The 24714-nt window shown below is 33.4% G+C and overlaps 1 protein-coding gene across 1 annotated transcript in view; it reads left to right on the top strand.

Annotated features, from left to right (window-relative positions):
* CSTF3 (cleavage stimulation factor, 3' pre-RNA, subunit 3, 77kDa) overlaps positions 1-24714 on the top strand; it is a 67722-nt gene that overhangs the window by 8642 nt on the left and 34366 nt on the right. Inside the window, exons 2-3 of the mRNA XM_010831883.1 lie at positions 9628-9729; positions 9852-9947. Of these exons, the coding sequence (XP_010830185.1) occupies positions 9628-9729; positions 9852-9947 (198 nt within the window). The remainder of the gene's footprint in view (positions 1-9627; positions 9730-9851; positions 9948-24714) is intronic.

Raw genomic sequence — 24714 nt, 5'->3', positions numbered from 1 at the left:
TCTCACATCCATACATGACCACTGGAAAAACCATAGCCTTGACTAGATGGACCTTTGTTGGCAAAGTAATGTCTCTGCTTTTGAATATGCTGTCTAGGTTGGTCATAACTTTCCTTCCAAGGAGTAAGCGTCTTTTAATTTCATGACTGCAATCACCATCTGCAGTGATTTTGGAGCCCAGAAAAATAAAGGCTGACACTGTTTCCACTGTTTCCCCATCTACCTGCCATGAAGTGATGGGACCAGATGCCATGATCTTCGTTTTCTGAATGTTGAGCTTTAAGCCAACTTTTTCACTCTCCTCTTTCACTTTCATCAAGAGGCTTTTTAGTTCCTCTTCACTTTCTGCCATAAGGGTGATGTCATCTACATATCTGAGGTTATTGATATTTCTTCCAGCAATCTTGATTCCAGCTTGTGCTTCTTCCAGCCCAGCGTTTCTCATGATGTACTCTGCATAGAAGTTAAATAAGCAGGGTGACAATATACAGCCTTGATGTACTCCTTTTCCTATTTGGAACCAGTCTGTTGTTCCATGTCCAGTTCTAACTGTTGCTTCCTGACCTGCATATAGGTTTCTCAAGAGGCAGGTCAGGTGGTCTGGTAGTCCCTACTATATTTAGTCACTCATGAATGGAAAATACTCATTATAAAACTAGTTTTGTGACTCTGCTAGTTCTGTTGCAAAGATCATCAAAACTCTTGGTCAAAAAGCTGATGTAGCTTTACATTCTTTAACTTACTATATCCCTCTCTACATTTGATTTTTATCACTTGGTTTAAATTTTCACTGACTTCTATTTGAATTTAATTTACATATGACCTCCAGCATAACACCCTCTCCATATATCACAAAAATAGCTATTTGAAGAAAGTGAAGTACTTTTTTTTTTTTTTCCTGTCCCAAGTTTTACTTCCCTGGTGGAAATGGAAAGAAGAAATTAAATTAGATTATACACATCACTGACTCAGTGGACATGAGTTTGAGGAAACTCCGGGAGTTGGTGATGGACAGGGAGGCCTGGCATGCTGCAGTCCATGAGGTCACAAAGAGTTGCACACAACTGAGTGACTGAACTGAGCTGACTGATACATTTAAAATCATTAATATAAATGTCTGTCACTTCTCCACACCCCACCCTATTGACAGCCACCTAATATAAATTAAACTATTGTATAGACGGTGGTTTGCAGCCTCACTTTCCCAGAAGCTATGTGGCATATCCATGACACATGACAATTGTAAGAAAAGATTATTAAAAATGCTTCTTTTTCAGACTACATAATTGTATTTTTTGGTCTTCATCAAAAATGATATATTGCAGCAGATTGAAAGCAGAAGGCAGATGTTAAAGAGATCACAAAAATGTAAAACAGTGACATCATTTTCACTAATTTGTTGTTGTCCTGGAAAATATTTTTAACTAAAATTAGAAATTTATTTTTAAATGAATTAACATTAAAATTTTTGCAGTTTTAATTTCTAATATAATATTGATAGATTTGACCCACATTTTATAAAGTGTCTCTAGTTCCTCAGTTGTAAGACTGCAAAGTGATTCTCTATAAGAAGTTTGAGAACCATTGAAATAATGCATGGAACCTGTGAGACAATATTGTAAGTTCTGTTTCTCTGAGTTAGCTTCCCATAGCAAAAAGAAAGTAAAAAGACAACCAACTGAAGGGTAGAAAATTTTTGTAAACTATATATCCAATAATTAACTAATAGCTATAATATGTAAAAACACTTGCAATGCAATAACAAAAAAAATAAAATGGGCAAGGAATCTGGAAGGACATTAACTATATACAAATAGCCAATAAAAACATGAAAAGTGTTGAACTTCACTAACTACCAGTGAAATAAAGATCAAAACTACAATGAGATACCACTCTACTGTCATTTAAAATTATCAAAAAGGTAGATAATACCAAGTGTTGGTCAGAATGTAAGAAAAATTGAAGCCCTTTTACTGGTGGAACTGTAAAATGGTTCAGTCACTTTGGAAAACAGTCTGACACTTCTTCAGAGTGTTACATAGTTTGCTTTATGGCATAACAGTTTTACTTCTGGGTATGCTAAGTTGCTTCAGTTGTGTCCAACTCTGTGCGACCCCATAGACGGCAGCCCATCAGGCTCCCCTGTCTCTGGGATTCTCCAGGCAAAAACACTGGGGTGGGTTGCCATTTCCTTCTCCAGTGCATGAAAGTGAAAAGGGAAAGTAAAGTCGCTCAGTTGTGTCTGACTCTTAGCGACCCCATGAACTGCAGCCCACAAGGCTCCTCCGTCCATGGGATTTGCCAGGCAAGAGTACTGGAGTGGTATACACCTAAGTAAAAAGAAAATACAAAAGGAGCTCCACTCAAAAACTAGAAATAATCCAAATGTCCATCGACTGTTTAGTAAAATGTGGGATATCCATTCAGTTCAATATTTGGCACTGGAAAGTACTGATATGAAGACATGAAGTTTGAAAACATGCAAAGTGAAAGTCAGAAACAAAACACATTGTGTTATTTACATGAAATGCCTACACATTTATGGAAACAGATTGGTGGTTGCATAGGCCTAGATGGATTGGGAAATGGGAATGCCAGTTAATGGGTATGGGTTTTTGTTTAGGGTGGTAAAAATGTTCTAAAATTTATTGTGATAGTGAATATACTAAAGCATTGAATTTTACATTTTAAATGGGTGAATTGTATGGAATTTGATTGTCTCAATAAAGCTATTATTAAAAAGTCAAACATGTATAATGTATCCTACCTCCATCCTTTAAGTCAGTTGTCTATGGGGGAATTCTTCAGAGAGAAGTTGGTATTTTAGCAATACTCTACGACTAGAAAAATTGTTCATAGAACACACACTCAAGTAGTTCCTCAGCAGCATTTTTGCCTTCTACAAAAAAAGTCTGTCATCTGCTTCACAAGTTTTTCTGATTTTTGTACCTATTTGAAATAGTATATGTTGATGTGTATCTGTATACTCCTTACAGTCTTACAATGTTTCTGATTTTTAAAATTGTGCAAATCAAAGCAGCTCCCAGTGTCCTACTAGTATCATTAAATGTGCATGCATTGGGAACTGAACTAGTCCAGCCTTTGGTCTGCTCATTTGATTTGGGGCCCATCCTATTCCCCATTAACATCCCCCTATAGGATGATAATAGAATTACAGGTATTCCAAAGACAAGCTGGATTTTGATAGTTTCTTTATAGTTGTTTTTGGGACATGTAAACATGAGATGGCTGTTTGGCTATAACTAAACAGAGTTCTGACCTCATTCCATTACAAATGGGCACTAGAAACTTGAGACAAGTTTTCTTAAAGTGACCTATTTCTCTGATCTGGCAACAGATTCAGAAAATAATATTGGGTTGGCCAGAACAAGTTTTTCTGTAAGGTGTTGTGGAAAATGACAAGTGAACTTTTTGGCCAACCCAGTAATACAACTCTGTTCTTTATGAAGCCTCGGTCTGCTTGTTGATTCTAGAAAACTTCCATTTTCATTTGCTCAACAGCAAATACAGTAGCCAGACCACAAAACAAAAATGTTACACTCTTTGGTTACCCAACTGGTTCATATCTGTGACAATGAATGACTTCTTATTGTGAGAAATGTGGCCTTTAACTACTAGAGGATACTGGGCCGTTTCAGTTATCTTCTATTAATTCAGTTGATAGAGAATTATATATATAGATTCTTTTACAAACATTTGACTACATTCTTGTCCGGAGGAAAACATTTACCATTGTAAAAGATTCTGCAAAGAGCTGATTCATAGTTCTGCCAGATTTAACTGGACTTTGGGCAGATTCATGTAATTTAATTATATTTTTTATTATAGAATGGGATTATTGGTTATTTAACAAGGAGTGGTGATTAATGCCTAACATAGTAGATGGTCAATAAATGTTTTGTTTTACATTTGATCCATCATCCTTTCCTTGGGCTTCTTAGTCCATGGTAACTCCTTCCTCCAGGTGTCTATTGATACAATTTTTGGTGTTCCATGAACTTGAATGGACAAAATAAAACTATTTTCACTAATTTTAACTGAAATCAAGCCTTCTATTATGAATGTGGGCAAGAAACCATGCTAGTACTGTTAGCAACAGCTGTGTGACTGGGACAGAAGGATTCACAGTGCTATTAGCACTCATCAGTAGACTCACTAGATTTCATGTGATAAGTGTTTGTTACTGTGTAAAACTTTAAGATATTTAGATAATTATATTTCAGTATAATTGAATCCTACATAGTTTATTTTGTATATTTGAGAACATTATCCTGTGAAAGTTCCCATGGACATCAGTGGCAAGAAGGTACAGCGGTACCAAAAAAAAAAAGTTTGGAACTGCTTGTTGTTGTTTAGTTGCTAAATCGTGTCTGACTCTTGTGACCTCCTGGACTGTAGCCCACCAGTCTCTCTGTCCAAAGGGTTTACCAGGCAAGAATACTGGAGTGGGTTGCCCGTCTCCTGCATTGGCAGGTGGATTCTTTACCACTGAGCCAGAGCCCGCCCTTTCAACTCAGCTGCACATTGCGACCACCTGGTGTTGTGTGCCACTTGGTGCTGTCATGTCTGGCTCTTTCGAACTCTGTGGACTGCAGCTTGCCAGGCTCCATCTGTCCATGGGATTCTCCAGGCAAGAATACTGGACTGGGCTGCCATTCCCTTCTCCAGGGAATTTTCCCAACCCAGGGATCAAACCTGCATCCCTTATGTCTCTTGAATTGGACCTGAAGAGTTTTTTTAAAAACAGTGACAGTTCAGGCTCATTCCTAGAGATTTTATTTCAAATGATCCAGAGTGAGACTTGAGTATCTTTTTAAATGCTCTTTACCCAAGGTGATTCTGATGTGCTGCCAGGGTTGAGAATCACTAAATGAATGGCTTATTTTATTTCATAAGGAGACTTTTATCCTTGGTGCAGTTATGCTGGTCAGATATTAGATGCCATCTTCTGAGTTTCTCTGTTCTGCAGATTATGGTATGTGTTGTTGTTCAATCACTAAGTTGTGTCCAACTCTTTGCAACCCCATGAACTGCAGCACTCCAGACTTTCCTGTCCTTCACTCTTTCCCAGAGTTTGGTCAGATTCATGTTCATTGAGTTGGTGATGCTATCCAACCATTTCATCTGCTTCCCTCTTCTCTGTTTGCCTTCAATCTTTCCCAGTATCAGAGTCTTTTCCAATGAATTGGCTCTTTGCATCAAGTAACAAAAGTGTTGGAGCTTCAACTTTAACATCAGTCCTTGCAGTGAGTATTCAGGGTTGATTTCCTTTAGGATTGACTGGTTTGATTTCCTTGCTACTCAGGGGCCTCTAAAGAGTCTTCTCCAGCACCACAGTTCAAAAGCATCAATTCCTTGGTGCTCAGCCTTCTTTATGGTCCAGCTCTCATATCTGTACATGACTATTGGAAAAACCATAGCTTTAACTATGTGGATCTTTGTTGACAAAGTGTTGTCTCTGCTTTTTAATATGCTGTCTAGTTTGTCGTAGCTTTTCTTCCAAGGAACCAGGTGTCTTTTAATTTCATGGCTGCAGTCTCTGTCAACAATGATTTTGGAGCCCCAAAAAATAAAATCTGCCACCGCTTCCATTTTTCCCCTTCTATTTGCCATGAAGTGTTAGGACTGGATGCCATGATCTTAGTTTTTTGAATATTGAGTTTTAAGCCAGCTTTTTCATTCTCCACTTTCACCCTTATCAAGAAGCTCTTTAGTTCTTCTTCATACTCTGCCCTTAGAGTGGTATCATCTGCATATCTGAGGTTGTTGATATTTCTCTTGGCAGTCTTGATTCAAGCTTGTGATTCATCAGCCAGGCATTTCACATAATGTACTCTGCATATAAGTATAGTATACATTATCTAATTTGGTAGGTTAATTTTGAAGACGTGAATTTGAATGATTTGGCCTCCCATCAGACTTCTTTGAAATACTAATTGTTATTTTTAGTAGCTTTGATTAGCTTAGCTGATTTTTAGGTTGTAATTTAAAGTATCATATTTACTTCTTATTTTATCATTAATATCATTAATATTTTATGATTCATATCTTACAAACCTTCATTTATTTTATAATATTTTTAAAATTTGTTTTGTCAAGAGGTAAACTGAAAGTCTTTGTTTTGTATCCCAGATGCCCCTTAAACAATGCACATAATAGGCACTGAGGAAATATTTTTCAGGTGAACAGTAAAACTTCAAACAGCAGAAGAGTAGGTATACGATGTGTAAAGTACACTTGTATGTGGTGTGCGTGTATCTCCCCAGCCACACCTACTTTTTTTTTAACTGGCTATTATGTCCCATGTTGCTGTTTATAGACCTGCCTTGTTTGTTCTTTTTGGTGGTTGCAAATTCCATAATTTATTTAACCAGTTTCTTTTTTTTGATTATTTAAATTATTCTTAGTCTTGCACAGCAACAAACAGCCACATAGCTGAGTATTCTGTGCATATCTTTGTATACATGTAGAGTAGGATAAGGAGAAGGCAATGGCACCCCAGTCCAGTACTCTTGCCTGGGAAATCCCGTGGACGGAGGAGCCTGGTAGGGTACAGTCCATGGGGTTGCGAAGACTCAGACACGACTGAGCAACTTCACTTTCACGCACTGGAGAAGGAAATGGCAACCCAACTCCAGTGTTCTTGCCTGGAGAATCCCAGGGACAGAGGAGCCTGGTGGGCTGCCGTCTATGGGGGTCGCACAGAGTTGGACACGACTAACGTGACTTAGCAGAGTAGGATAAGTGGCCAGAACTGGAATGCAGGGTCAGATATTCATGTTACCTTTTGGTCAGTATTACTGCTTGCTCCTGCCAACAGTTTGAGAATGTCTGTTTATACATATCTTGACCAGTTCAGTCAGTCAGTTGAGTCACTTAAGTCGTGTCTGACTCTCTGTGACCCCATGGACGGAAGCACGCCAGGCTTCCCTGTCCATTACCAACTCCTGGAGCTTGCTCAGACTCATGTCCATCAAGTCAGTGATACCATCCAACCACCTTATTCTGTCGTCCCTTTCTACTCCTGCCTTCAGTCTTTGCCAGCATCAGGGTCTTTTCCAGTGAGTCAGTTCTTTGCGTCAGGTGGCCAAAGTATTGGAGTTTCAGCTTCAGTATCAGTCCTTCCAATTAATATTCAGGACTGATTTCCTTTAGGATGGACTGATTTGATTTGATAGTATCTTTGCCAGTGCAGTGTTAATTATAAAACACCTTTGATATTTTATATGGCTTATATTTGTTTTGTTTTCAGTGTTTAAAGTTCATTGTTCTTTTTCTATGAGCTGTTTGAATACTTTGCCCATTTTGTTCTTTAGTTTTTGATGTTTTAGTGACTGGATGTTATATTAATAAATTTAATATTTTGCCATATGTGCTGGGAATATTTTTTTCAAGTTCATCTTTTCACTTTCATTGTGATACTTTCCCCCTGGACAAATGTAAATAAACTTTACAAATTAAGTTTACTCTTTTCAAAGGCTTTTAAAGAGCATTCCCACACAAAGATAAATTTCAGTACATTTTCTGATGGTTCTTTCTTGTGTTTTTGTTTTTAATGTTTTTGATTTGTCTGAAATTAATTTGATAGAATGGTTAAAATTGGGATTCAGCTTTTATTGACTTTGCAGTTCTAAGATAGTTATTCTAGCATCATGCATTGAATAACCCAACATTCTGATTTCAAATATCACCTTTATTTGCTAATTTTCCATGTATCCTCTTTCTGAACCATCCTGATCCGGTGATTGGTTGATCACCATTGCAGGACTCTTTTATTCTGTATCATGTTTAGTATATGAGTGGGGCCGGTGGTTTTCCTTTATTAAACTTTTCCAGTTTTAGTTTCTTGAGCAAGCTTCTGAAAGCTCTTGTGTATTAGTAGGACATCATAATTTTGATAGAAAATCACATTAGTCTTTTAAAACACATTTTCCTTTCTAAATGTGTACTTATCAGTGGTGGAAACTTGATTTATTCCAAAGGAAAGTATACTTCTTCCAGGTAGTTTTTCCCACCTAAACACATGACTTAAAAATTTTTTCCCCAACTGGTATTTCAACAGAATTGCTTGGTGATATATTAAGTGCCACTGAAGAAGGTGAGGGGGGAAGAGATGTTAGAGGCAATGCTTTCCTCTCTTGAATATTACTAATATTTATTGCTACATTGGGCTTCCGTGGTGGCTAAGATGGTAAAAGAATCCACCTGCAATGTGGGAGACCTGGGTTCGATCCCTGGGTTAGGAAGATCCCCTGGAGGAGGGCATGGTAACCCAATCCAGTAGTCTTGCCTAGAGAATCCCCATGGACAGAGGTCCTTGGCGGGCTGTAGTCCATGGGGTTGCAAAGAGTTGGTACATGACAGCACAGCACAGCATTGCTGTATTAGGATTTCAGGAAGTCCTCCCACAAAGGCAGAACAAAACTTCATGCAAATTTATCTGCCGTATTTCGTATCCGTTTCTTTTTGTGGTACAAAATAATATTGTGAACAACAATTTGAAAAGTAATGCTTGTATGTGTGCCGTAGGTCCTGGCTACTTTTTTAGGTATTGGCTTTAAGATTGTATTTCTATAATAAAAATAAAACCACCTTTTATTAAAGAGTTTAGAAAATACTGAGAAAGGGGGGGAAGTCAGCTGTCCATCTACCACACATCACCCAGACATGACTACTAACTATTTTACAGTCTTTTCAGTCTCTTTCATTGTAGATTTCTTTAATAGTTTTTGTATACAGTTGTAAGTACAGTTTCGTATAGTTTGCTGTATATACAGTTTGTAAATCATGCTTTTAAAACTTTTACGTCAAAATAAAGTTTTCATGTCATTTCATGCTTTTTCATTGTGATTCAGGATGAATTCTCTATAGCAGTGTTTCTTAATGTTGGTCCAGGGACCTTGTGGGTTCCTAAGACTTTGATCTGTGAGTTCATACTGTTTCATAATAGATTTAAGACATTATTTGCCTATTTCACTTTTAATTCTCATGAGTGTACAGTGGAATTTTTACATGATTTGATATGGCAGTAGGTTGAGTTCAGAAGCATATGTGAAAATCCAGCTGCACTTTAAAGCCCACCATATTTATTATACACAGATTTGCAACTATATGTCACAAGGATAATCATTTAAATGAATTTTTAAAGTTATTTTTCATTAAATTTTATTTATGTTAACATGTAAATACTTTTATTATTATTTGTATGTGAATAAATATCTAACCTTGTCTCCGTTTTAATTTCTAACGTGGTAAATACTGAAATAACCTACATAAACGAAAACTCTTTGGTGTACTCACTTTTTAGAGTATAAAAGGGGTCCAAGTCTAAAAAGTTGGAGAACTGCTGCCGTGTTTTATTTCATAAAAAAAGAGATGGGTTTATTTAAATTTAAAAATGTTTTAATTTTTAGGTATGCGTCCATTTGAATTTGTTATTATGCAAGTGATTTAGATGACAGAAAATGAAGGCTTCTTTTATAAGAGGACGTTTTCATGCTTCTTATTGTGATACTGCATCTGGGAACTAATATATTGTGCTTGGATTAAATTAGTCCTGAGACTTTTAAAACAGTAACTTGAGTTCATTATTTTTCTTCCCCCTAGGCAGCTGAGTATGTCCCAGAGAAGGTGAAGAAAGCCGAAAAGAAATTAGAAGAGAATCCTTATGACCTTGACGCTTGGAGCATTCTCATTCGAGAGGCACAGGTTTAGTGATATAGGATTACATTTCCTTCTCTATGGGTCCAATCACACTACTTGGTTCTGCAGTAAATAATATTTTCATAATCCTAACATTGTAAATGCTGTTTATTGGTTTTCAATTTTAGAATCAACCTATAGACAAAGCACGGAAGACTTATGAACGCCTTGTTGCCCAGTTCCCCAGTTCTGGCAGATTCTGGAAACTGTACATTGAAGCAGAGGTTAATATTTTATTTTATTTTTTCTTATATAGCATTTGATGGGAATTGCAACATACACTGTAGTAATAGAAAACAAATTAGGAACATAGATAGCACAAGTAGGACAAGGAGGATTTAAAATGTCTTCTGCCTTTATTTTGTAAAATAGGTATGAAGGAGTAATTAAAATGAATTTTTGAAATTTGGGTCTTTACAAGCTGATGATTGTTGCATTTTGGAGTTGCAACAACATTAAAACAGTTTCAATGGTATTGGAGTGCTTTAGCCTTTTATTTACTTGTCATGTGTCAATTTATTGCCTCCTGTGTCATTTATTTAGAACTCATTTTTCTTTTTATTCCTATTTACAAATGAATCTGGTATTATAAGGAAATACGAAATGTTAATTTAGTTTCATAGGGTGTTTTGAGTGTCTCTGGTGAAATGAAACCTTTAGGTAAAAAATTATTTTGGATTTTAATTTTGTGAAAATGCATGGTTTGTCAATAAATGTAAGCACTTCAGTAATTTTTAAAGTTTTTCTGTAGGATAAAGTTTACATTATACAGTAATAAGTTAATATGAACTCAAACCTATGTAATCATAATTTACCGAATGATACTTTGATTGGGTTTTTTTTTGTTTTTATTTTGTTTTTTTTTCTTTATAACTGTCTTGAAATTTGAAGTCAGGCATTTTTATTTTAAAGAGTAAAGGCCCCATTCTTGTTTATGATTAGAACGGAAATGTTCACTTTTGAAGATCAGAATTAGCAATCAAGATGATAATAAAATGTTAATGTATTGATAACAGTTGGCACCAAATAATCATTTTTGTGGTGATACATTAATGAGATGGGGTGAGATGGGAATAGCTGATAATCCACATTAAGCTGAAAATTGATATCCATTTCTTTTTATAACTTATTTATACTTATGAGGTATTCTTATTTGAATATTAATTTATAATATAAATTCTCAACATAATCAAGTACACTGCAGCCTCGTCATAACATTTTCACAATAACTGAAATTTTATAATATGTGGGTCTGTTTTGGACAAATCAAAGGGCTTTAGTCAGCAGTACTGAACAGACTTCAGCACAGCACAGTGTCACCTGTGATGTGTCCCTCAGAATGGACCTAACTAACTGCAGATTTAAATTGAGGCTACAGTGTACTCATGTATTTGTGTTATAGTTTATATTGTATTATGTTGGGAGTGGGGGAATTACTGGACAATAGCAGGAACATTGTGTGTGTGTGTGTGTTGAAGTTTTTCTGTGTGATTGTGTATGTGGTATGTGTGTTTGTGTGTTTGTATGTGTGAGAGAGATTGTATCTTATGTGGAGTCTGGTTGTGATTTTGGACCAAGACCATGTCCTTAAGGTTTTATCACCTATCCTCTTGGACCATTTCCTTCCTTAGTATTTCTAATCATCAGAGTATACTGGCATGAAATTCACCAGGTGAGTGAATGAAACTGTCTGAAGTATGCTGAAGCCAGGATCATCTACATATACTTGGTCTTCATTCCAGTTTGACTTTACATATTAGCTTATATGCAGATATTCTGCAAACTCATCAGAAATTAACATAATTGGTACATGGTATAATGAAATAGTATGTTCTGAGTTTTAGAAATTTCTTTCAGTTCCTCAGATATTCAATTATAATTCATTCATTTTATTATGGTATAATTTAAACTGAAATTAGCTGTTAGATATTCATTCTGTAAGCATAAAGCACAGTGAGTCTATTTCTTCCACTTCCTAGCTAAAAATAAAAACTAAATTCTAAGACAGACCAGATGTTATTCCAAAGGGCTGAAGTTGTCTAAATAATTGGCTCATTTCACATACTACTTCAGAGCTGTTAGCAGTTGCCTGACATTTATTTAGTTGGTAATGTTTGAAGTTTCACACACCTGGACACACAAATATGAATGTATGTGTAAAACGTCTTTTGATTAAAAAAAATGGTACAGAATATATATGTGTATTTCATTAAATTTTTATTTCTGGTTTAGGAATTAAGATGTTACATTGAATGCAAATTTTAAAAATGCATATGCTGAGCAATGTTTTTCTCTTTCCTAATGTGTTCTTTTTTATTTTCACATATGTACTTTGTTTAGTCTGTGAGGAGCTAAAGTTTTCTTTGGCCTAATCACTCAATGTAGCCTTTAATATTTCTGAAGAAGACACGTAGCCTATTTATGATGCATTAAATCTGAAGTAATAATAAGAATGTCTTCACATTAAAGGAACTACTAACAGTGTTTGCATAACATCCTGTATGCACTCTCAAGAAAATAAAGTTTTGTTAAGACATTTGTTGTAATTCAGTACTTCATGGTGGGAAAATTGTAAAGTTTCTTTTATTTATGTTCAGTTAAATCAGTGTGTGCGAGTCCAAATACATTTAGTTCTTTTCTAATAGAAAGTACATACATCTTTTAAAATGAGATAATTTTCTTCCCCAGAGAAACTTCTTGAAAATCCTGCTTAGGAACAAAGTGGCAAGGGGGAGTGGTGTTTTGGGGATTTGGGGAGTCAGAGGGTTGCTTTTAAACTTGGAATATCAATTGGAAATGGGAGCACATTATAATAATTTTTAGTAAAGAAGTTAATAACACTATCTGGTATTTTTAATATTTGCCAGTATATCTTTTCTCATATCAGTGAGCATTTAGCAATACTTAGATACTTTTGTAAAATTTGAACTTTAAAATGTCATCCTTAATTCATTACCTACTTTTTTTTTTTTGCTTATTGAAGGTAAAATTCTCGTTCTAATGAAAGGACATGTAGGACCACCATCTATATATTTAATATACCTATATATAATACATACCTAATTTCAAAATTAGGCCAAATTATTTTAGTATTGTATATATTATGTAGGAGATCATATTTTGCTTCCAGTTCATAGAATTACTTTCCTCTTGAATTCCAAAATGCTACTTTATGTGGTCTAGCAATATCATAGAAGCGAACAATATGACTCTTCTTAAGTGATATAGTTATAAGTATAAAGTCTTAATTGTTAAGGTATGAAAATAGCAAAGGAAACATCTTAATACATCTCTAGTTGACAGATGTCTAAAATCTGCACTGCAGTATATTTTAGAGTTTAAAAAATGAGAGTTTTTAAACACTAAAGTTAAGGGATATCCATTTAGAGCCTAAGTGCTCATAATGAACCCCTTTTTAGAATGGTCACTAAGTATTAGTGAATTGAAAAAATTTATAGTTTTTCTGTTTTTTAAGTTGGTTTTCCCCCTTTTGGTTACTGTAGCTTTTCATGTAGCTAGGTAATCAGTGTGACAGCATGTAAGTTACAATATCTTGGTGTTAGCAGTAATTTGTTTTTAATTGAGCCACATTCATAAGAAATTTTCTTAGGATGATTTTTTAATTGTTAGCTGAAGGAGAAATGAAGAAGGTGATACTGCTGATAATAGCAACATTGTGTCTTGCTGTCTGTGAAAGCTGTAATTGTTTAATAAAAGTATATAGAGAATTGATTGCCTTTTATTAAAACTATTTTAATGTGAATCCTTTTCTTATAATGGGATGTGAAGTACATACTTCAGTTTTTCAAAATAACCTTTCTACTTGGGAAAAATGACCTTTAAAAATACCTTTCTTCTTGGAAAATCGAAGTGAACTCAGGATGGATCATGGGTGACCTAAATTGAAATAAACTTCTCCACTGTCTATACTGTTTTAATTCCTCTAAGTAGCAGTTTAAACTACTGTGTTATAATGTTTTGTACATGTTGAGCAATGTGATTTTTAAATGCAGGAAAAAAATTATAGACCACAACTTCTTTTCTATACTTCAGCTTGCAGTCTTCTTTTTAAAAAAATCTGTACTCTTTTCTTATAGATCTGCTCTTTTCCTGTTTGTAATAAATGTTGGTCCATGTCTGTGTGATTATTCAGAGTGTCCTCTAAAATGCAATATGTTTTTTAAATCTGTAGTTTCTTACATGCATGTTTAAATGTAGTGTAGGAGTGTAAAAGAAAACAAACTATTGGCAAACAACTGAACTGATGATCAAATACCTGAAAGTGATATGAATAATTACATACTGTTTTTAAAACAAAGGAAGTATTTACATTTACTGTTTTAAGTAGCGAACTTCTATTTTAGGTCTTACTGAAATATCCCATTCATTTTTCTGGCATTATAGTAGCATAGATATTTAGGTGTTGTCACTTCTACTAACATGATCTATACATTTTTTCCCTTGGAGCCTTTTCTTTTCACCCCAGGCATTGTATAATCTATTTGCAAAAGGACATAGTTAATTTATGTAACAAAATTTCTCTTAAAAAAAATCTTAGGTTCTATTCTTTATATCTTCAAGATAGTTTATTATGTGAAATGTAGCCATTTATTTTCAGGCAAAATTTTGTACTAATCAACCTGATCATTTTTATATTTTTTTAACTTTGTAAAACAAATTGATAATCATTGCAATCACTGATAAAAAAATCTGGGGAAAAAGGATCATCCCCTCCCCCCCCCGCCAAAGACTCAATTTTTAACCAGACTTTCTTATATTCTATTTTTGTGTATCTCATAAGAGTTATAGTGTATTCTGAAAACCTGGAAAAGACATTTCTAACCAGGTTTTGTTTAAATTCAAACATTACAAAATTTGTTGTGAAACAAAGGGCCATTGGATCATGCAGTTTGAGGTTTCCCAGTGGGTAGTGGTTTAGCCTACATTTCTTGAGCATTTATGGAATAACAACACTTAATGTACAATATTTGATACTTAATTGGGTGTTGTGTTTTTTTTTTTTTTTTTCCTGATTACTGGGGATTATAATCAGTAAGACGTTAGAGTATTTATTTGGAATACAACCTCCACCCCTATCACAAAAGATATTAAAGATATGCTCCAACACGTGGCAACCATGAATAAACACAAATGAATCTAAGATCTTTACAATAATAGGGAGTTAGAAACCCCTGTATTTGGAAGCAGAATTAATCGATTTTGGTTCTAACTTGTGAGCATAAGGGAACCTGGTGGCAATTAATTGACTTCCTCTTAAAAGACAAGACCGCATAAAGGCTCAAGTGTTTTCTAACAGGTTTGTTGTTTTATATTTTGTTTAATATGTGCTTTCAACTTAAAAACAGCTGTTCCTTTTAAATGAATGAGTATGGCTCAAGGCATTTCCAAGAAATGAAGATGTCTGAAATAATGATAGTGATATCTATGAAAACTACACTTCTGAATGTGGACGAGAAGGCATTTATTTGCTTGTAAATAACTTTTTAAACTTTAATTTTTATTAGTAAACAATTTTGCTCTTAGCAACTTTGGAGCAGAAAACAAGTAGTTGATTAATATAATGGTATAATAAACTGAATTCTGTATAAAGTTTTCCTCCATGTATTCAGACTCTACAGCAAATTCAACAAAATGGTGAATATTTGCTATGATTACAACCTGTTGAGAAACTAAACGACTTTTCAAAACTCAGGGAAGCATAACCTGGGGTAAGTTTTACCATTTTATATGCTAGGAAACCTCCAAAGAAAAATTTTGTATTTGGAAATGTTAAGTGATAGTTCTGAAAACCATCTGATGTCAAGGACGGTATGAAATATTTTTGTAAAAATATCCAAAGATGAAGTCCCAAAGCTATTTTTAATCTCCCTAATACTTTGATTCATATTACAGAACATGTTTGTTACAACCTTTTTAAAAAAATACAAAGTTTTAGCTCTGGCATATGCAGATAACACTATTATAAGTCTCTGTCTAAAGATTATATGTGAAATGGTCTTTTTTTTCTTTCAGTTTTGTTGAGATATAATTGACATACAACATTTTATAGGTCTAAGACATAAAAATAAAATGATTTGATACATGTATGTATTGTGAAATGATTACCACAGTGTTTAGTTAACATTTATCACCTCACATATTAACAAGGGGAATGGTATTATGATGACATTTTCCATAACTTACTTTTTCATAACTGAGTTTAAAGAAAAGGTAATGACTTGCATATTGATGATTTTGTTGAAAATTCTTTAATCCAACAAACTGGCTCTATATTACATATTTAAAGTCAAGATGGAGGTTACATTTCAATCAGATTTAGAGCTAGAAGATGAATTAGCTTAGCCCCTTTTCATACATGAGTAAATTAAATCGAGATTGTTACCCATTTGAGCCAAAGTGTGCAAACAACACAATTTTAGGATCACCTGGGAAACTTTTAAACCATTCAGGCTTTGCATTTACCACACCTGCATTACTGACTCAATCTCCAAAGAATGGCCATGTGGGATCTGTTATTGTTAGCTGTTCCTGGCAGCCAGTTTTGGTAACTGAGGCTTTCTTTAGAGGGCAATAATTGAATCATATTGCTGTATGAGTATATTTCATACCTAGCAGAATACTTACTATATTTGTCTGGGTATAAAGTCATTTTCTTTTGACTATGTCATGTTGTGATTTATCAGTCAGTATATAATCTGTCAAGAAGTAATCTTAGAGATATCCATTCTTGTAGTATTTTTGGCAGTGTGACTATTATATCTGTGGTCAGATTTAGGGTTGCATTACTAAACTTGTTCAGGTTTTTGTTTTTTTCTTTTATTTCTGGGTTTTGAAGCCTGGTTTTCTAACTCCATGAACTTTCTTTTTTTAAAAACACAGTATAATCACCTAAGTGCCAAACTCAAGAATCGGCTTTTAAGGAAGTCTTCATGTGTTAAGAGATGGCCGCTTAAACTGTGGCTTGAAAGGATTACTGCAGCCTTTAAAAAAAAAAAAAAAAGTTTTGTATTGTGGTATAGCTGATTAACAATATTGTGATAGTTTCAGGTAGACAGCAAGGGGACTCAGCCGTACATTTACTGTATCCATTCTACCTCAAACTCTCCTCCCATTCAAGCTGTCATATAACATTGAGCAGAATTTCATGTTCTATACAGTAGATTCTTCTTGTTGGTTATCCATTTTAAATACAGCAGCGTGTATGTGTCCATCCCAAATTCCTGAACTATCCCTTCCCCTTGATATCCATAAGTTTGTTCTCTATGTCTGTGAATCTGTTTCTGTTTTGTAAGTTCATTTATATCACTTCTTTTTAGATTCCACATATAAGGGATTTCATAGGATGTTTCTCCTCTGTTTGACTTCATTCAGTATGACTATAGGTCCATCCATGTTGCTGCAAATGGCGTTTCATTCTTTTCATGGCTGAGTAATATTCCACTGTATATAGGTACCACATCTATCCATTCCTCTGTTGTGGACATTTAGATTGCTTCCACGTCTTGGCTATTGTAAACAGTGCTTACAGCAGCTTTTTTAAATAACTAATGTCAGTTTTAAATAACTATCAGTTCTGGTTTTCCTGAACCATAAGGGATTGGGTTGCATACATCATGACAATACTTTACATTTGCTAATAGCAAAGATACTCTCATACATACACAAACTTAGAAGTTTAGTCTGCGGTCCACTTTCTACTTTAATTATTGTTCTAGTAACGTCCTTTATAGCAGTCTTTTTAATCAAAATCTAATCCAAGATCATTGTATATAGGTGTCATTCTTCTCCAGTCTCCTTGGATGTTGAACAATTCTGTCTTAAATTTTTTATTCCTTTATTAAATTCAGGTTTTGTTCACTACAGCTGAAAAGCTGCAGGTGGTTGTGTGTCCTCATCAGAGGCACATGATGTTCATTTACCTCTTACTGGTGATATCAGTGTTGACCTTTTCCTTGACCGTGTATTTACTATTTTTACTTTTACAACTAATAAAATAATGGGGAGATATTTTGAGACTCTAAAGATCCTGTTTCTCAACAACTGCCCACTCCATTTGAACTCTTAACAGTTATTGCCTCAATCAGTCATGTTTTTCTAGGGCTTTTCAGTATATGTATTACTGAATATAAATATGTACTTAATTATGCAAATTTCAGCTTATTTTTATTTGAAAACTTGGAAAGTACTGGCTTCTCCTTGCCCTCAGTTGTTTTCCCTTTTGCTCAGTTTACTGATACTTGCAGTTAGAAAAGATGACGACTTACCAAATTTGTGCGTATTATGGTTATAGCAAGTTTTCTAAATGTAGATCATATACTCTGTCAGTAATGCTTTTAAATTCTATCACAAATCATCAGGGGAGGTTAAAAACTTTGCTTCCCTGCTCATATAGAAACTTAACTGGTTTTATGTTTTCAAAACAATTTGTAGGCTTTAGGAAATATTGTTATTGATTTACTTAATTGATCAAATGGCAAATTATTTCAAGTAAGAATTTGTATATGTTTTAGAAGTCATGAGATCTTTGACTTTACAGGTTAAAAAAGTCAAAAATCTAGATAAATACTTACGTTTGAAAATACCATGTTTTTCAAGTATTTGCTTAAATTCTCTGTTGTTTCAAGTGTAAAGTTAACACTGTAAAGGAAATAATTTCTCTATTAACAGGTAATAAAGCATGGAAGTGGTATTTTCCCAGAAGAAGTGATATTTTCTCTGTTGTAAATTTGAGTTTCCCCAAGTTCACGGAAGAGTCATGAGATTTACACTTAAAGAACAGACATTGCAAGTTGAAAGAACTTATATGTCTATGATTTAGTATTTTATAATTGGGCTAGTTATTTGCCATGGATCTTAAGGGGCATGTCAGAATTCTCCTCATTATTATTAAAACAGTGATCTGATAATTTTTGCTAGTATGGAAAAGATATTTAAGTAATTTATTTTAAAAAATGCAAGGAATTTGTAAATTTTAGTCTATAGAGGATAGTATGGAAGAATACTGATGATACAGAATTTAGAACCTGGTGACCTATGATTTGCTGCTGTTAGCTCTTCAAATTAATGTGACCTTTTGGAAGCCATTAATTTTTCTGTTTTCCCTTTCCAATTTTTTATTATGGAAATTTTAAAATAAGTTGAAAGAATAGTATATTATGGTAAATATTTATATACCCTCTGCCTTATCTCAATGTTATATTTTGCAGTATGTACTTTTCCCTTCTCTACATACGCAGTATTGTCCTACATAACCACAATTTCATTATCCCACTGAAAAGGAACAGTGTTCTAATATAATTTCATACCCAGCTCGTGTTTATATTTTTCCAACTGTCTCATACTCTTTGTAAAATTCCCTGTTTCTATGATGGATGAAATTCTGTTTTTTATCTTCTTCTTATAGTGGTCCTTTTTCTGCTGTATCTTCTACTTAATTTTAACAGATTTCATACTATTTCCCACTCTTTTCCTTTCCCCTTCCTTGAGTGTGAATTCAAATACTGTTTCCAATAATGTGTAAATTGTAAAAGGAAACGTCCCCATTAGCTATTTTAGACAAGAGATGTCTTCATAACTATCCTGATATTAGAGAGTGGGATGGGGGATTTTTTATATTTTTATTACTATGAGTTATTTTATTCCAAATTTAAATATATTTACAATCAGTTAAAATTTTTGTGGATCTTACCCAAAATATGCATAGAATTGTACATGAATTCTTAATAGAATTGTACATGAATTCTTAAAAGTAAGCAAATGGTTTGTTTTTTCTTTTTAGTATATGTGCTGCTATAGTGAGCACTAAGCAGATGTTTTTAAATTATATTACATTTTAAGTGTTGATGTACAAAACTACTAAATTGCATAGAAAAATGACAGTCTATGGACATTTAAGGAAAAAAAAGGATATTTTTGGAGGTGAAATATATTCTAGAAAATCCATTGTTGATTTTTAATTGCTATCTTATTGATAGTGATTTTTTTCCTTTATTCTGATTACTTACCAAAACAATAATAACTAAGAATAATTAGGCCTTTAATATATTCCAGGCACTGTAAAAGTACTTGATAGGAGATATCTGACTAATCACAATTTACCTTTTAAAGTAGGTAAGTATTATCCTCTGTTTTTTCCAGATGTTCAGCTTTTCTGAAGAATTCTTAAGTAGCTTTCCTAAGATCAGCATTACTAAAGTTTAAGCTACTCAGAGGTAAATAAGAAAGCTGGGGACATTCTACTCAGATAACCTATTTCATAAGTCTGGGCTCCTACTTACTAATCACACTATACTAACAAAGGACCTAAAATACAGTTGTAGAAATAGCTAAATAGGAGGTTCATAACTGACTCCTCTTTGCTCACATTTTTCTTGAATTCTTTGAAAAAAAATATGTATGTATAGCTACACAAAACGACATAAAATTGCTACAAATACTTTGGAAAATGGCATAGTACAATAATATATAACCACAGCTTATGGTTTGTATAAAATCTTAGTTCTAAAATTCTACTTCACAAAGTTCTATTTTTACCCTTCACGATTTTTAAATTTCTGCACTATGTACTTGGTTCTAGTTTCAAAAAGTAGAAAGAAATTTCAAACACAGAAGCTGCAATTAGCAATTCTGCATTAATTCAGCATTAATGTGAGAACAAGAAAGTTTACCTTTCATTTCTGATTTAGCAGTTAGGAGTTTTATTAGGATGGAATTTTCTCAAATCAAGGCCAGAGTTTAGATTTTAGGTTAAGTATATTACAGTTCAGTCTGCTTAATGAATTGTATTCATACTTTTCTTCCCATAGAAGTTTTGTAAAAGTTTTCTGAGAGGACAGAATATACTTGTTTTTTTTCATTTTTTGGAGATCTTACTTTAAAATATTTGAAATTATGAAGCAAAGTTTCATGAAAAAAATGGAAGATTGAAGTTAGGGGGCACAATATCCACCTTTTTTTAAAGAAAAAGTGAAAGTGTTAATTCCTTTATTAATGAGAAAAATTACGTTTATTGAAGATCAGCATTTCCGGTTATTTGGAACTTGTGGTTTAACCAGACTTAGAAATTTAAGAAACGCTTTTGAGTACCTCCCCAAAACTGAAATATTTTCATGAATCTTCCTAATACAGTCCAGCTGATTCTATATAAACCATTATAAAGTTATATCAGAATTTAAATTACCTTATAAAAGAGTTTAGCAGTTCTAAGTAGCTTCTGGAAGATTCTGTGCAGATTAAAATATGCAGAATTCTGTTAGCAAGCTGTTTTGTCAAGTAGTTTTACATGTCAAGTCCTTAAAAGTATCCTACAACAGTTGGTAGATTGAAGACTTACGGATACCTACCTATCAACATATTTGCCTGGATTATATTCAGATAAAATTGCCCAAAGTGTTAAACACTTTTTCTGTAGCAAAATTGACTGTTGAATTTATGGCTGAGTATTATTCCATTGTGTATATATACCACAATTTTTTATCCATTCATTTGTCGATGAACATCTAGGTTGCTTCCATGTTCTAGCTATTGTAAATAGTGCTGCAATGAACAATGGGATACATGTGTCTCTTTCAATTTTGGTGTTCTCCTGTTGAATTTATGGATTCTGAAAAAAGTCATATAGTTCATTTTCAGGCCCCACACCATCTGTATATTTTCACAAACGTATGGTGTCCATAGCATAGTAAAGGTGTGCATAGTAAACAAACAGCTTGGCACGCCCCATAGGTGCTCTGATGAGAAGTGGGGGTATATGTGAGGGTGAGTCAAGGAAATCTAGAAGAACAAGACTTTTTAAATGGAAATCTCAAAAGCACAGAATCCTTGGCAGAAAGAAGCACTAGTCTAAACAAGGGGAGAAAAACATGCTCAATCTGAGAAATTGAAACAGCTTGATAGTTTTTAAGCTGTTTTGCTTCTAGTCCTTTGAAGTATTGTAAGCAGATGACTTGTGACTGTCTCATGAAATTTTTCTTAATTGCGAAAACAGCAGCTCAGTAGTTAATTTAGAATTGCAGCTAAGCTGTTAGGAAATGAAGCTGGAGAAAGAGTATGATTATCTGATAAGTATGGACATCTGAAATTTCATGATGACTAAAATGTGAATGTAATTTTGCTCTAGGAAAACCTTAAGTTATGATAATATTTCTAGTTCTGAGCCTTTTAAAAAACTCAGATGTTTACAGAAACTTAAAAGTTAAATGACTGGAAGTTTCCTGTACAGTTTTCAAAGAAAGTTGCCTGTTGATTAGAAATTCTTTTGGTTTCACTAATATTTACTTGGTATTTGAGTCTTAAGGAGCTATGAAACCTTTCATTCTCTATAATCTTCTATATGAAGATTACATGTGTCTTCAGATGTAAAATGTGACATTAATTGACCAGTGTATTCATTTTGAAGGAGGCAAAAAACTTTTTCAAAGGAAGAAAATTGGTAATTTTTTTATAGGAAGACAAAACTTGAATAGCTACTTTGAAAAAGCTGGTTCCTGGACAAATTTTAGCTGTGAATAAAATCTTCTTTTACTAAATGGTAGGATACCACATTGCCAATATTTCTGGTTTATCCAATAACAGTTTAAATTGATTTCTGCACAGAAGAAAATTATCACACGTTATATGAATTTTATTAGTGAAATGTGTAGAACACTGTCCTTTTATTTGGTTAAATATATAAGTTAGTATGCAAGTGGGTACTCAAAGTGAGGGTTACAGCAAAGGGACACAAAGTTTTTAATACCACTTAGCACTTGTATTGTTCATTGTATCAAGGATTGAAACTTGGTTTTGAATAAAACCTGAAGCTAAGGTTCTGATAGCTTCTGAATATTTCTGGAATACTTAAAACTGTAAAATTCAGTGAAAGCACAAAAACTGGGATTCAAACTCGTCTTGAGAAAAAAGTGTAAATTTATTTTATTCACTGATTTTCATATTTTCACAAAGTCTAAAAATCTAGGGAGGGTAGATTATGGCAATATGTTTAATATGAGGAGGGAAGTACTAGTAAGAATTGTATTGATACAATAATGATAATGTATATATTAGACATTGGTATTACATGTAATACAGTGTTTTTAAAGCAGTAAGTAATTGAGAATTATAGTGAATTTGGATCACTGAATTACTGAATTCTGGTTCTTGATTGGGTTTGGCTACTTCTGGAATCTTCAAAAACAATAATCAGGGTTCTGTTTCAAGTAGAAATTGGATATAGTTTTTTTTTTAATCTGTAAAAACATTTTTATATGTTGAACAATCAGTTATTTCTTAGTCATAGAGTCAGATAAGTTGAGTAAATAATTATTAGAAAATGAATGAATACCAGGATTTCCACTTAAGTAAAAAATTTTGTGCTTACTGTATGATAATTCACATAATAAAGTCTCTTCTTCAGTCTCTCTGGCCTTCTTAAATATTCTTAACACATTCCCACCTCAAAACATTAGCTGTTTTATCTGCTCTGAAGATATTTATCCAGATAGTTGCTTGGCAAAATCCTTTGCTTTCTTCAAATTTTTATAAAAGTGTTTTCTTCTCAATGAGATTTGCTCTTGCCACCTTTTTAAATCGCTACTGTTGTTCCCAACTCCTCAAAAGTAATTCTTTCCTCTATTTTTTTCCACCTATAATGCTTATCTCCTAGTATACTGAACAGTTTCCTTATTAAATTTGTTATTTTGTATATTGGTATGTTTCAGGAATCTAGAATTTAGTGGCACTCTTAAGTATTTGTCAGGTGAAAAATCCCCAGTAGGAAATAAAATTAAGTTTAGTATTATTTTCAACTTGAATTTTTAATTTCTAAGAATTAGAGTTTGATAGCCATTTATAACATTTTTCATCAAATTATGCATGACCAATATTTTTACTATTAACATAGGTTTTAAAAATGTCTTTACAGTTTTTCTAAAAAGACAAAGTATCATTTTGAATTGTCTAATGCCTTCAGCTGTTTTAAGTATTTTAGAATAAGCATCATTGACATTGAGAATTATTCTGTCTTGATGTATGTCCTAAAGGAAAGGTTTTTAAAGAATTATTCAATTTTAAAGAATTACCAAAGGGCATTACTGATGTACAGAGGCTTCTGAAGTACCTTTAAAATTAAAAACTGTTTGCTTGTAATTCTGAAATGCTTTCCTTTAAAACCTGATACAGAAAATAAATTCCTGACTGGTTATAAGAAAAGCTTAGGTGTATATATTGAAGTAAAACTTATCAGACATTTGTATGTGTGTGTATGAGATAAAAACTTGCGTATTCACAAGTTGATTTATCAGATTTCACAGGTTGTCAAATTAGTAAAGCATAAACATTTTAACTCTTACCCACACGTTTTCTCTGACTAATGTTGTATATGTGCGTAGTGCCAACATCTGATTGGGGGTTGAAGTTCATTTAAGACATCTAGATATTTAAAAATATAGAAAGTGTGTTTTAATCCGTAAACTTAACCTTACATAGATTTATTTTTAAAAACAAGTATAAAAGGATGAATTACTCCAGCCTTTGCCTTTAAAAACAGTAGACTTCTGTGCTAAATATTATCATTTTACTTCTTGTCTTTGTAACTTTCACCCAGACTTCACTTTGGCATGGGAAACATTAGTGGTAAATCAAATTGCTGGTTTATAAGATATTTCAGAGAACTGAATTATACTTATTGGAGAGTTATCTAATACATGAGAGGAAATATATTCGGTATACTGAACTAATTTTTTTAACCTTTGAAATTTGGTATGTGAATGAACATTGAATTTTAAAGTTTTTTATTGCTTTTCTGGATAGTTTTCATACAAAATTTTTTCCTGATATTTTTGAAGCCAGATGTTAATAAAATACATTGAAGAAGATATGGGCAATATGATGAGTTTGGTTACTCAAATAAATACTCTTACAAAGCATCTTGAATAACAATGTAGTAAAGAAGCCAAAACCTAATTGGAAAACAAACAATGTAGGAACACTGGG

This window comes from Bison bison, unplaced genomic scaffold, assembly GCF_000754665.1.
Source record: "Bison bison bison isolate TAMUID 2011002044 unplaced genomic scaffold, Bison_UMD1.0 scf7180017864531, whole genome shotgun sequence".
Lineage (NCBI taxonomy): Eukaryota > Metazoa > Chordata > Mammalia > Artiodactyla > Bovidae > Bison > Bison bison.
Note: the sequence above shows the minus strand (reverse complement) of the source record. Positions and strands in the feature narration are given on the sequence as shown.